A 14,363-nucleotide genomic window follows, 5' to 3' on the forward strand; every position below is an offset into this window, starting at 1 on the left:
CAAGCGGGAGGTACGTGGTGACGCTCCCGTTCCGGGACCCCGAGAATACCGGATCCGATTTAGGATATTCAAGGTCCATTGCGTTAGCTCAGTTTCTTAGAAACGAAAATCGTTTAAAAAGAGACTTTCCCTTAAAAGAGCAATATGACAGCGTGATCCAGGAGTACCTGGATCTGGGTCATATGAAAGAAGTTTCGCCGACTCACAATTCTCCCTCGTATCATCTTCCTCATCACGCGGTAGTTAAGCCCGAAAGCACCACTACAAAGCTTCGCGTTGTATTCAACGCTTCAAGTCCGTCGGCAAATGGGACCAGCTTAAATGATATCCTTCATGCTGGTCCAGTCCTACAATCCGATCTAACGATCCAGGTCCTGAAATGGCGTTATTTTCAATACGTCTTCAGTGCAGACATTACGAAAATGTATCGTCAGATCTGGGTCGATCCAAAGCATACCCCGTTTCAAAGAATTCTGTTCCGAAACAAGGAAGGAGACATCCGAGACTTTGAACTAAAAACAGTTACCTTCGGGGTCAACTGCGCCCCCTTCCTCGCCATTCGAGTCTTGCAACAGCTGGCAGAGGATATCCAAGTGCCATTTCCAAATGCCAGCCGCATCATCCAGCAGCACATGTACGTCGACGACGTTCTGGCAGGGGCGAATTCCGTAAACGAAGCCCAAAGTTCGATTCGAGAGTTGCAAGCAGCCCTAAGTGCCTCCGGGTTTCCGCTAAGAAAGTGGACCTCGAACCACAAAAGCGTCCTTAAAGACGTCCCGGCCGAACACCTCCTTCATAGCGAGTTCCTCGACATCGATGCCGAAAGCACGGCCAAGACGCTCGGTATTCGGTGGAGGGCAAAGTCCGACGAATTCTATTTCGTTCCCCCCGAAATAGTTGCGGAACCCTCCTATACAAAGCGAGAAGTTTTGTCCCAAATCGCTAGGTTGTTCGATCCTGCCGGGTGGCTCGCGCCGTTCATAATCCGGTCAAAAATGTTCATGCAGGAGATTTGGTTGCAGAACTTAGGCTGGGACGATAAGCTTCCCACTGAAATGAGTCAGCGGTGGCAATCGTTTTTAGACGAGTATTCCGACCTCAACCAGATCCGCGTTCCGAGATGGATCTGGTACCAGCCTGAGGTAATCATAGAGCACCACGGTTTCTGTGACGCGTCTCAGAGAGCCTATGGAGCGGCTATATACATCCGCGTCGAGATGGGGCAAAAGATCCTGACTCGCCTGCTTACAGCCAAAACACGAGTGGCCCCGGTAAAAACCGTCTCTCTTCCTCGGCTAGAGCTCTGTGGTGCCGTGCTGTTAACCGAAATGGTGACAGCAATCCTTCCTCACATGCCCTCCGCCAATTCAGATATCCGCTGCTGGACAGATTCCACAATCGTCTTAGCCTGGCTACGAAAGCCTGCGTGCAACTGGACCACATTTGTGGCCAACAGAGTTGCCAAGATCACGCAGGCGACGCCAGTCGACTGTTGGGCACACGTTCGCTCAGAACAAAACTCCGCCGATCTAGCCAGTCGAGGCGTATCCCTACATGAATTGGCAGAAAACCATCTCTGGTGGCACGGACCAGAGTGGCTGCAAGGGCCACGAGAGCTATGGCCAGCACAAAGCGACACTCTTCCAGTGACAGAACTAGAACAGCGCGCGGTCAAAGTGCATTTTGTCAAGGCCCCGTCCATCGACTGTCTCGAACGTTTCTCCAAACTGGACAAGGCCCTGCGAGTTCTGGTCTATGTTCAACGCTTCCTTAAACGCTGCCGCAAAGGTTCGTTCTTGCCCAATTCACGCCCTACAAGTGAAGAGATCCGGGAGGCAGAACGAACTCTGACCTCCATTGCGCAGCGCAGAGCATATGGCCAAGAGCTTCAGCATTTGACCGAGAAAAGGCCTCTTCCAGTGTCAAGTCCTTTGGTGAATTTGTTCCCGTTCATTGACCAACACGGCCTTTTAAGGGCGTGCGGCCGTCTCACTGCCTCCAAAACCCTGCAATATGATGAACGTCATCCGATTATTCTCCCCTATGACTGTAGACTGTCGCGCCTCATCGTCCAATTTACCCACCAGATTACTCTTCATGGCGGTAGTCAATTGATCGTACGCCTGATCCGATCGAAGTATTGGATTCCTAAAATCAAGAATCTGGTGAAGGCTGTGGTCAATCCGTGTAAGATTTGCACGATTTACAAGAAGAGACTCCAAACACAGCTGATGGGCGATTTCCCGACAAATAGAGTCTCCTTCTCGAGGGCGTTCACCTACACGGGGGTCGACTATGCCGGCCCTTTCGAAATAAAAAATTATACAGGGAGAGCGTGTCTCATAACGAAGGGATACGTTTGTGTGTTTGTGTGTTTTTCCACGAAGGCTATCCATTTGGAACCCACTTCCGATCTAACAACCGAGAAATTTCTAGCGGCCTTTGCTCGTTTCGTAGCAAGGCGCCGTTGTCCTCAGCGGGTCCATTCGGATAATGGTAAGACCTTTGTGGGGGCGGCAACTTTGATTTCCAGGGACTTTCTCCAAGCTACCAAAGAGTCCGTGACTGATGCATATAGCCATCAGGGACTCGTATGGCGGTTCATCCCACCAGGGGCTCCACATATGGGGGGTTTGTGGGAAGCAGGGGTGAAAAGCTTCAAAACCCTGTTCCTTAAATCGACGTCAGCCCGCAAATACACATTTGAGGAGCTGGCGACGCTTCTCGCTAAGATTGAGGCTTGCCTCAACTCTAGACCCCTCTCCCCTATGTCCGAAGATCCCTCAGATTTGCTGGCCCTCACACCAGGCCATTTCCTCATTGGAGGGCCGTTAACAAATGGCAATTTCCGACCAGGAACCTCCAAGCCGACGATATGGTAGTTGTCAAGGAGGACAATCTACCACCGAACTAATGGCGGCTCGGCAGAATCGTTTCTGCCTTTCCAGGAGCCGACGACCGCATTCGAGTCGTTGAGATCCGTACGTCTCGCGGCACCATAAAACGCCCTATCCACAAGGTTATTCTTCTACGGATGGAGGACAAAGAGTCCTCCGTTCCTAGGGATTAGGGCACTTCCCCCATTCCGGGGCCCAAATAGTAGTCGGCTCATACTAAGCTTTTTATTTATTTTATTGGCAGACTTACTATTCACTTCCTACAATAATGGCTCCTCGTCCTCGTGCCACGCAGTCGTTGGAGAGCAGACGTACTCGAGGTATTAAATCCTACCGCTGCCGAGTCTGCTCTGGAATCCATCCTCTTCGGAAGTGCAAGAGGTTCCACAAACTGAGCGCTGAAAAGCGCCTTCGGGCAGTGCTTATTAATAAGTACTGCTCGAACTGCCTCGCCCATCAGCACTCAGGAGGAGACTGCCGCAGCCAAGACGGATGCAAGAAGTGTGGAGGAGACCACCACACACTACTCCACATGCACGAGGTCCTCCCCGCTCCGACCCCGGCAGCGCTACCAGCTCCGACGCGCAGAGAGCGCCATCCCGCTGCACCTCGTCCGGTCCAGATTTCCGGCACTCCGCCACCAGCCCCAGTCGCCAACAATCGCCCGCGTCCGAAGGTCTCCGTCGCGTCTCCGTCGGTGGCAACGGGGCAGCAGAAGGCTGTCCCCATCCTGCCTACAGCCGTCGTCGTGCTGGACACGGGCTCGAAGACTTTCGAGACCGGCGCCATGATCGACCCATGCATGCCGGTGAGCAGCATCGACCGGTCGTTGGCGGCTGCGTTCCGGCTGCCCATCACCCGGCTGGGAGACGACGAGGTCTGCTCGGTGACACTCCGGTCCCGAACAAGCACCTTCCGACTCAACGTCGTCCTGAAGATCGAACCCAGTCTAAGGATCCGGACACCCATCCGAGCTCTGAGCGACGCCGCAAGGGCCAAATTTGACGGTGTTCGTCTCGCGGACGAGCGCTTCCACCGGCCGGCCACCATCTCCCTCGTGTTGGGATCAGATGTATATGCCAATCTGATCCAACCGGGGTTCCTAAAGATTGAGGATGGGTTGCCCGTCGCGCAGAACACGGTGTTCGGATGGACCGTTTCTGGAGCGTGCACGGAATGAAGAGGCCGATCCTGCTGTCTAGCCGGCCAGGGATACCTTTGCCTACGCAAGGGGGGGGAGAATGTTCACGCCAGAAGGGCGCAAACAACTGAGCGGCAGTGTAAGCAGTGTAAAGCTCCTCCACGGCTCGCAAGCACCGCTGCTCGCGCTCTCCTTCTCTCCTCGCGCTCTCCCTCTCTCCTCTCGATCTATTCACCACTCCGCGGTCCCGCGGTACTCGAAATGTTAGTTTTAAGTTAGTCTTAATTTACAAGTGCGAGAATAAAGTGCAAAACTGAAGTCGAGCCCGTGACTTTTTTTCATTTCTGGAGGAAATTATCAGCAGCAGCCGCAACAGCAACAACAACCATTCAGAAGTCAACTTATCTTGGAAGTCAATCCGCCCACTCCTTTTCACATATCTCCTTGGATTGTAGGTCTTTCCTCGGGACTATTCCTTTTGCCGGCCCTTAATCCTTTCAGTTCAAGACCTGCTATCCTGGGATTTTGCGCAGGATTGGTTCTTCGATCCTCTCGACACTTTACTTTGGACCGAAGTCTTTGTTTCTTAAGACGGTCTTCACCCGAATATGACACCGCCTGAGAATAGAACTCCGGAGAATGGATTCCTGAGAATTGAACTACCGAGAATGATTGTTGATTGGGGGGCTGAGATCTTTTTATACCGGCTTAGAGCTATCTCTGGACAACTCCGGTCATCAGTCTTTGGTTGTACCCCTTCCCCTGTATTAGATTCTGGCAGGTTTTATATGTGAATATTCAAAGTCTTATGATCTTACAAATAGGGTGTACGTAACAAAATATAAAAAAACAAGAGAGAACGCATAGTCGATTTTTTCGACTATCTGATACCTGTTCCTCAGCTAGTGAAAGTGCGATGGAGGAATATCAGCACTGACAGTTTTTGGCGGTTTGTAGGTACGGCAAAAAGAATTTTGGCAATCAAAAGAAAATTTTCAAGATTAATAAAAATGTGCAAGAATATAAGCACATGTGGCATTTTGGGCGGCTTGTAGGCGTTAGAGTGGGCTTGGCAACATGGGTCAACAAACTTGCGCTGCGTCTATGTCTCTAAAGTCTGCATGCCTAATCTCAACTTTCTAGCTTTTATGGTTCCTGAGATCTCGACGTGCATACGGACGGACAGACAGACATGACCAGATCGTCTTGGCTGTTGATCCTGATCAAGAATATATATACTTTATATGGTCGGAAACGTTTTTTTCTGCCTGTTACACAACTTTTTACGAATTTATGTACCCCTTCAGTACCACTCCCTAAGAATTCTCTAAGGAATCCCTAGGAAGTCCCCAGGAATCCTCGAGGAACCCCGGGGAATTTTCCATACAAATCGGCGAAGAATTTCCATACATTTAAATCCAGAAAAATCTGTAATATTACATTTTTATTTTTTCTTATATTAGATTATTTTAAAAAATTTTCCAAACATTACTTTTCACGTTCTACAATTGAATGCAAATTTAAAAGAAAAATGGTGACGGATAGGCAAATAATTAAACACTGACGCATTGGCGTTGCCTATAGCGAAAGTTTAATTTTTTACAAATTTTAATTTCTTACAAATTTCTTACAACAAATATACTTTAAATTTACACTTAAAAATATATATAAATATCCCACTTATTATTAGAACGGTATTCAGAAATCTCACCTCTCACTCTCAACCGCAACCTTAATTTATTTGGTCAAAAAAATATACGCTATGGTGCACACGCTCTGAACCATGGTTTAACACGTCTTTGTCGAGGATGAATATCTCCTGTGAAGCGGGAAACGTTAGAAAAGATAGCTCATGAGCTTAATTTCTAACGTATCGAAGTCAACGTGAACCGTTTGTGACCGTACGAACAAAGTCCCACGAAGAATCGCCCTTTCCTTCCATTTCGAAATGGTTGCCAGTCAACAATTTTCCGATCTCAAGAAATTATATTTTCGGTGACTTAGCTTTCATCGACGGCGTGCATCAAGAGATCCAAATGGTCTTTTGCCGTATGAGAGTGCAAACCAATGTGGATTTCTAAGCACAGCCGGATAATAGTCCATCCAACGCTCAAAGGTAGCTGGCGCGTTGGTTATGCCGAAAAGTCACACGTCAAATTCAAAGAGTTCTCTCGCTGTGAGAACCAGTGGGTGCCATGAATCGTTGTCAAGATGTCATTTATCCTCGGTTGTGGGTAAGTATTCTTTACGGTGATGCCCACGGGCTAAAGCATAGATTAACGGTTTAATGTGTATCGTACACAGAAATAAGTTTTAGTATTTATTCACGGATTTACATAGACGGATTATATGAATCCTCCTAGAGAAGGCCTCTCTCGATCTCGATACTCGTGTAAGCTATCGAGTTCGATCACACTATAGTAAGCTGCTGGTAGTTGCCACAGTAACCCCTCCAAGAGTACCAGTTGGGAAAGGTATCTCGCTGGAATAAAGACTCGTCGTTCAGATCTCGATACCTGCGTGGCAGGTTGAGCGATTGGTGTTTTCCTTTGTTACTGTATTCGAGGAGGTGGAGCGGGATTCCATAGAGCGCGAACCAGCCAGAAATCAGTGCACTGGCAACTGACTATGCTGTGATGTAAATGGTGGGCCAACGATATTTATATTGATGTGCTTGAAGCGAGCGTCGCATGCTGCATACTGTCCAAGTGGCGATTTGGTGTGACGCTGGATATTGGTTTTTTGGCACGGGATACAAGAACGTACGATTTTGGCGACATCTTTTGCCATGCGAGGGCAAACACAGTGCTTGCTAAACAATTAGTTCGTTGCCTTAACTCCTGGATGGCATAACAAGTGCAGGCCTTGGACTACCGTTGGGCGTAGGCACCTGGACACGAACGGGCGTACCTGTTTATTGTTAACGTGGCAATACAATGGTCGGTGAAGATTTCTGCCCTGCAGTGCGTACTTGAAATGCAGAATGGCCTGATAAATAGCGGTGAGCTCTCTATCGTATGTGCTGTACTTCTTTTCCCCGATGAAAATTTCTTGGAGAAGAAACCCAGTGGCTGTGTTTGTCCGTTGACTATATTATGTAACACGGCACTCATAGCGCCGTCCGATGCATCGGTGGTCAACGTTACTTGAGACAAATGCTCAAGTGCCATGTAGTTCAGAAACGTACAGGGGTCGAATGAGTGATCGGCTTCTGTAGACCAGAGTATTGCAGTTTTGTCGTTATTTTTTTACCTTGGATTAATGTCTGGAGTATGTGTTGATTATCAGAAGCACGTGGGATAAACGGCCGATAGAAGTTGATCATACCCAGAAATTTTTTCAGATCCTTAGCGATAAACGGTTTTTAAAGTGACGAATGGCTTCCACTTTAGATTCAGATGGTTTTAAACTGTTCTGGCTGATGTCATGACCCAGGAACGTAAGTTCCGAGTTTCCGAACTGACACTTTTCGAAGATCACGGTGAGTTGTGCCTTTCGGAGGCGGTCGAGGACTATGCGGAGGTGCGTCTCGTGTTGCGCTGAAGCGATCAAAATGTCATCGATGTATGCGAAAGCAAAATCGAGGCCCTGTATGACGTCGTTTATGTACCGTTGAAAAGTGTGCGCTGCATTTCGCAAGCCGAACGTCATGTAGAAGAATTCGAATAACCTAAAAGGCGTGATAACGGCTGTTTGGGAATATCTTGCGGCTCGACAGGAATCTGATGATATGTTTTTGCTTGTCGATTTTAGAAAATATATTCTTACCGTATAGAATGCGGGGCCTCGTGGTGTAGTGGATAGCGCAACTACCTGCTGACCACAGGGTCGTCAGTTCAAACCCCACCCATGACGAGACCATGGCCATACAAAAACTTCCTCTCTGAAATGCTTTTCTTACACTTAGAAAGTATCCTTCCACATAAAAAAAAAAGCCTATTACAACAACTTCCGGCAACTTCCACTTGCCCCAACGCCCCACCCCCCCTCCTCACTACATGGGACATCCAGTATGTACGGAATCGGATATCGATCAGGCACTGTTAAGTTGTTTAGTGCTCGGTAGTCTCCGCATGGACGCATTCCTTACCATGTGTAAAGGGCTTGACCAGTTGCTTTTTGAGGGACGACATATTCCTTTATCCAAAAGATGGGAAAACTCGCTCTGCGCTGCTTTGGGTTTGTCTGCAGCCAGTCGTCGTGCACGAGCGTGAGTGGGAGGGCCGTTTGTCATGATAAAATGGATGTTATTAACAGCCTGTTTGAATTGATCGTTGCGAGATCTCGGTATTCGTGAAGTAGCTTGGCGTATTGCTTGGACGCATCGTAGGATAAAATCCTTTGGGGTGCTTGGGCCAAAACGGTGATATTTTTACAGCCACGCGGTTTATTGCAGTGTCGGGAACACAAGCAACGGGATCGTGGAAAAGGTCGGCGTCGTCTTCCATAGCGTCGTTGGTTGCCAAAATTTATGCAAATTTTCGAGTGTAGGTTTATAGTAAATCACGTCGGGGTCACCAATTAAATGTGTATCGTACACAGAAATAAGTTGTAGTATTTATTCACGGATTTACATAGACTGATTATATTATTTATAACAAATTGGCGCGTGTAAGAGGCAAACGCTAAGAAGCAGCGAAAGATGCCGTGGTCGTCGAGAATAGTGATGATAGATTCGCCCAGAGAAGGCCTTTCTCGATCTCGATACTCGTGTAAGCTATCGAGTTCGATCACACTATAGTAAGCTGCTGAGAGTTGCCACAACGGATACATTTGAGGGGTAATTTGACGACTTCGTCTCCATCTGGAAGAAGACTTCGTCGGTCGTTAAGCTGCTTACGAGCTTCTATCTGAGGTGAGGCAAGGCGTCTAGATCTTGCAATTGAATTTAGACACCCAGGTATGTGCAGTGAATGACTGAGTATGATCTATATTCTATATCGCATATTCTTTATTGCGTTTGGGTCCATACGATACACGCCACGGCGTCTCTACGGGGGTGTGCCCGTATTACCAGCGCACAAAATAAAAAACAAGAGAGAATGGTATGGCCGACTAACTGATACTCGTTACTCAGCTGGTGTAAGTGCGAACAAGATATTTCAACAAATGTTTTTGGCGGTTTGTGGACGATAGAGTGACCGTGGCAAACATTTTTTGGAAACGACAAACAAAAATGTTAAAAAATATTAACTTATTTCTTTAAAGTTTGGGCGGTTTGTGGGTGTGGCAAAATGATGTTTGGCAAATCGATAGAAACTTACAAGACTAATAACAAATGAAAAATTGAGAAGATAGTTTTCAAAAGTGTGGGCGTTTCAGTTTTGGACGGTTTGTGGGTGTTAGAGTGCGTCTACTAAATCTCTCTAGCTTCTATAGTTCCTGAGATCACGACGTTCAGTTGACTCGGTCAGACGGACATGGCCAGATAGACTCGGCTATTGATCCTTATCCATTATATATATAATTAATATAGTCGGAAACGCTTCATTCTGCCTGTTTTATACTTTTCAACGTATAAAACCTTTTACTCTACGAGAAACGGGCCAATTACAGATAAAGCTGAACGGTTTATTTTTTTCCGCTTTCGTTTCTGGTGAGAAACGATCGAGGAGAGTGGCTAGACCTGAGCAGGTCGCACTTACATTCATGTTTTTTATTCAAGTAAAGTACCAATTTTTTGCCGTCCCATGTCATCCCATAAATAATGTTATGACTACATTAAAGTCAACCTCTTTAAATGTTTTTTTTTTCATAAACTGAAAGCAGCAAAATGGACACACTATAATTATCGCTCACCGTTAACTTTTTACAAATTCAACATCTATATGTACACTAAATTTGGTTTGGCCGGCTGCTTAACATTACTATTTTCACCAATATCTCAACCATATCTCAATCAATATATGCATAATCAAACCCAGCCCAGATAATTGAAATTAGTCGCTATTTCACTATTCATTTTTATATGGTAAAAGAGCAAACTTGATCAGTTGATAGAATTTATCAAGTATGAACTCTGTGTTTTCAGGAACCACAATAGCTAGAATGTTGATTCCAGTGACGTCTACGCTGCGCAATTTTGTTTTAAACCGTTTCCACGCCCACTTTAACACTAACTATACTTTCCCCTTTAATGTGTCAAATTATTTTACTGTGTCAACATCATTTTAAATTACGTTAATGACACTTCTACTTGCTGAGTAACGCGAGAAAATTCAATACGAAATACAATACGAAATATTTAGAGTTCAGGCCTTTTTACAATTCCGTGTCTATATGATACTAAAGTTGACAGATTGGCATTGAATACTGTTCAAGCTGACCAAAAATATTGTGATCGATAGCATAAGAATCGTAGATTTTGCAAATGCCCCCTGCAGAGTCTGTTTAGTTTCTTGCTGTGGTACGTAAATCTCAAAGGAACTGGAGAGTCGAAATATTTCGTAGGTAATACCAAAAAATATATACATATTTCTCTATTAAGCTAGCGCTTGTACTTTTGACTCATTCTGCTGTTCAGTTGTTCTTCAGCGTGCGCACATTATACAGGTAACGGACTAATCGGTAATTTGTTTTGTGTTCATCTTCCCGCTGTTTTGGGGCGCTGGTAGATGTGATGTGATCGATGAACTTAAAGAAGCATCTAGAATAGATATTCTAAGAACGGAATTTTTACGAATTTAAAAGTAATTTGAGTGAGAAATGTGATCGATGAACTTAAAGAAGCATCTAGAATAGATATTCTAAGAACGGAATTCTTACGAATTTAAAAGTAATTTGAGTGAGAAATTTAATGAAATTGTCGTAACTTTTAAATCCTCACACCCGTGAAGATTTCTCCCTTTGAATTTTTCATTTGAATTTAACTGTTGTGGAAAGAACAGTGCTGGAAACAGCAGCGTGCGGACGGTCATCAGAAAAACATCGGGCTCGATCTCCTAAGACTGTTGGCTCCTAATATAAAATCAGCCATGCATCGAAGTGTTTTGGCTAACAAGACGTCGCACTATGGGAAATTTACCCACTTTTTCTGGCCAAAACCCTTTTTTTCTGAAAGTCCGAATATTACAATAATATTAAATGCTCGCATTCAAAATCTTTCAGTGCAGCATATTATAAATTTAAATAGACGGCGCCCCAACAAAGAAATCAGCTGTTAAAGCTTCTGCGCGTACAAAAAAACGACTACATGCTACGTTGTCTTTCTCCTTTACAAAAGATCTAATACCAAAGCGTTCATTCCCATTCTGTAAAAAGCAGTGTTTGAAAAGCTGCAGTCGAATTAGCAAAAGTCGCAATATTTTTGCTTTTCACTGCTTCTGCTGCGAGCGATATCAGAAAGTGAACAATTGCTTCTGCTTCTGAAAAATCAGAAGTCGCAGTCAAAGCATAAGTAAAAATCACGCAGCGACGAATATCAAAAATCAGCAGCAGTCGCCGTTTTTTGTTTTTTAGCTTTCTGCTTTGCTGTTGTTTTTGACGACTTTCGGAAGTCGTCAGCAGTCGCATAAGTCGGCGCCTTCGACTGTTTGCTGCTTTTGATTTTCGTTGCTATTGCTGCTGATCAACAGTCGCAAGAGTCGAGAAAGACTACCGACAACACATGAAAACATTGTTTGATGTACACAGCCTTGCTGAATTATTATTTCTAAAGTTATGGCTTGTCATAACTCTGATCGCCAATATTGTACATATGTATATATCTTTTGACATTCTGAAACATTTATTTTTAATTCTGTTTTTTTTGTTTAGATCATGTCTGGAAGAGGAAACTTGTTGAGTTTATTTAATAATAATGCTCGCAATATGGAAATATCAAATTCAAGTGAAGATTATGAAATCGACAGTGGCTTGGACTTTGAGAATTCTGAAACAAGTGGGGAATGTTTTCTGTCAGGCCATAATATTGAAACTGATCTTATAACCACTCTTCAACATGTAAACATTTCGGTCGGTCGGGGACGTGCTAAGCTTATACACACTTTAAAAAAAGATCGGCCTACATCAGAACAATTTATAACAACTGAATTGATAAACTCAAAGGAAAACATTATCGAAAACTCAAAGAAGTCCGAATTGGAAGCAATTGCTTTAAAAAATGGATTATTTTTTCCAGATATAGTTCACGGATCAAAAGGTACATTCCAAAAAGATATGGCCGTTATATTTACATTCCAGCGCAAATCAATCGAATCCAATTTAAGTTAAAACCCTTTGTCATTTTTAAATTAAGATAATTTACTTTCAATAAATTTTCAATGTTATTTCTTGGTTGATAAAGATAGAAATATTATATTTTCTAAATTAAAACAATTAAGTAAAAAAACAAAAGACCGCTATAATCGACTTCCTTGGATACCCGCTCTACTCATCCTGGCTGCGGTTCCATTTATGGTAATTTGTGTAATTAGACATATCGATTGACAAAAACATTTATAAGTAAAACAAGAAAGAACGCTGTAGTCGAGTTCCCCGATTATCTGATACCCGGTACTCAGCTAGTGGAAGTGCGGAAGAGACATTTTAACACTGAAAGTCGGCAGTTTGTGGGCTATAGATTGGGCGCCAATCGAGAGAAATTTACCAGACTAACAACAAAATGAAGAAATATCAACGTATTTTTTAAAAGTGTGGGCAAGACAGATTTGAGCGGATTGTGGGTGTAGCAACGAGTTTGAATGTTGAATCTCTTTCTGGCTTGTATAGTTCCAGAGATCTCGACGTTCATACGGACGGACAGACGGACATGGCCAGATCGAAAATGCTTTTTTTAACATACTATTTACTCAACAAGGATTCTTAATTCGCTTATTTATCCGTACCTTATCGTTTTACATAAAAATAAATAATTAAATCTATTTTTCAGGTTCGTCTGTTAATATTTATTGTAATTACTTGAAGCTAACAACGGATGTATCCAAGGGAATTTTTAATTACGAAGTGCGTTTTTTTCCTCCAATTGATTCGGTTCATTTAAGAATTAAATATTTAAACGAACATAAGGATAAGCTCGGAGGAACCAAAACATTTGACGGCACAACTCTATATTTACCTATTTTATTGCCAAATAAGATGACTGTATTTGTTTCAAAAGTCGAAGATGCTGAGTTACAGATTCGCATTTTATTCAAAAAAAAAGAGGATATGAGAAACTGCACGAAGTTATATAATATTTTATTCGATAGAGTTATGAAAACATTAAATTATGTTAAATTAGATCGCAAGCATTTTGATCCTTTGCGACCAAAAATAGTACCACTGGCAAAGTTAGAAGTTTGGCCTGGATATGTTACAGCCGTTGACGAATATAAAGGTGGTTTAATGCTATGCTGCGACGTTTCGCATCGTATACTTTGTCGAAAAACTGTTCTGGAAATGTTGGTCGATCTTTATCAGCAAAATATAGAGCATTACCAAGAATCCGCTAGAAAAATGTTGGTTGGAAATATTGTGTTAACTAGGTATAACAATCGTACGTATAAAATAAATGAGATTTGTTTTGATCAAAATCCAAAAAGTCAGTTTCAAATTAAAACTGTCTGCACAAGTTACGTTGAATATTATAGACAATATCACAACATAAACATAAAAGACGTTAATCAACCATTGCTTCATAGTATAAAGAAATCAAGAACAACTCCAGCCGAAAAGGAAAATGTTCAGTTTTGTTTAATTCCAGAATTATGTTATCTTACTGGGCTGCGGGATGAAGTACGGTCAGATAACAAGTTAATGCGCGAGATTGCTGCATTTACAAGAGTTTCGCCAAATCAACGACAAACGGCGTTAAATAAGTTTTACGAAAATGTTTCAAGGACACCCGCCGCAAAAGATGTCCTAAATAGCTGGGGACTTGGATTAACGAATAATTCCAACAAGATAGCTGGACGTCAAATGGACATAGAGCAGATATGTTTTTCAAAAATGACAGTGTCGGCCGGAAAAACTGCAGAGTTCTCCAAATATGCTGTGAGCAACGAAATGTTGGAAGTAGTTCATCTGAGTAAATGGATTATTATACATTTAAGAAATGATATGCGAGCTGCAAATAACTTGCTCGACAACATGAAGCAAAGTTGTAAGTCACTTGGTATGAACATTTCTATACCAACAATGATTTCTTTGGATCATGACCGAATAGATGCTTACATTCAAGCACTGCGACGAAATATAACAACGAATGCGCAAATAGTCGTATGCATTTGTCATAACAGTAGAGATGATCGTTATTCTGCAATAAAAAAAATATGTTGCTCGGAAATTCCCATACCATCACAGGTAAATTATTTTAATACTTATTACTTAAGAATTTAGTTCGCACT

General features: G+C 43.4%; 1 protein-coding gene across 11 annotated transcripts in view; it reads left to right on the forward strand.

The window, feature by feature from the left end:
- The first annotated feature begins 10,143 nt into the window (after positions 1–10,143).
- The window catches only part of LOC26535169 (protein argonaute-3), a 157,050-nt gene continuing 152,830 nt past the window's right edge, over positions 10,144–14,363 (forward strand). For 2 of the 11 annotated variants that reach the window (XR_005562065.2, XM_039377352.2), the window contains exons 1-3: positions 11,603–11,736; positions 11,794–12,178; positions 12,908–14,319. Coding sequence is in view for 10 of the 11 variants with exons in the window: in XM_039377352.2 (XP_039233286.1) it covers positions 11,698–11,736; positions 11,794–12,178; positions 12,908–14,319 (1,836 nt within the window). In the remaining variant the exon portion in view is untranslated. The other 9 variants (XM_039377347.2, XM_039377349.2, XM_039377345.2 and 6 more) reach the window with 9 other exon arrangements.

This window comes from Drosophila yakuba, unplaced genomic scaffold, assembly GCF_016746365.2.
Source record: "Drosophila yakuba strain Tai18E2 unplaced genomic scaffold, Prin_Dyak_Tai18E2_2.1 Segkk50_quiver_pilon_scaf, whole genome shotgun sequence".
Classification (NCBI taxonomy): domain Eukaryota; kingdom Metazoa; phylum Arthropoda; class Insecta; order Diptera; family Drosophilidae; genus Drosophila; species Drosophila yakuba.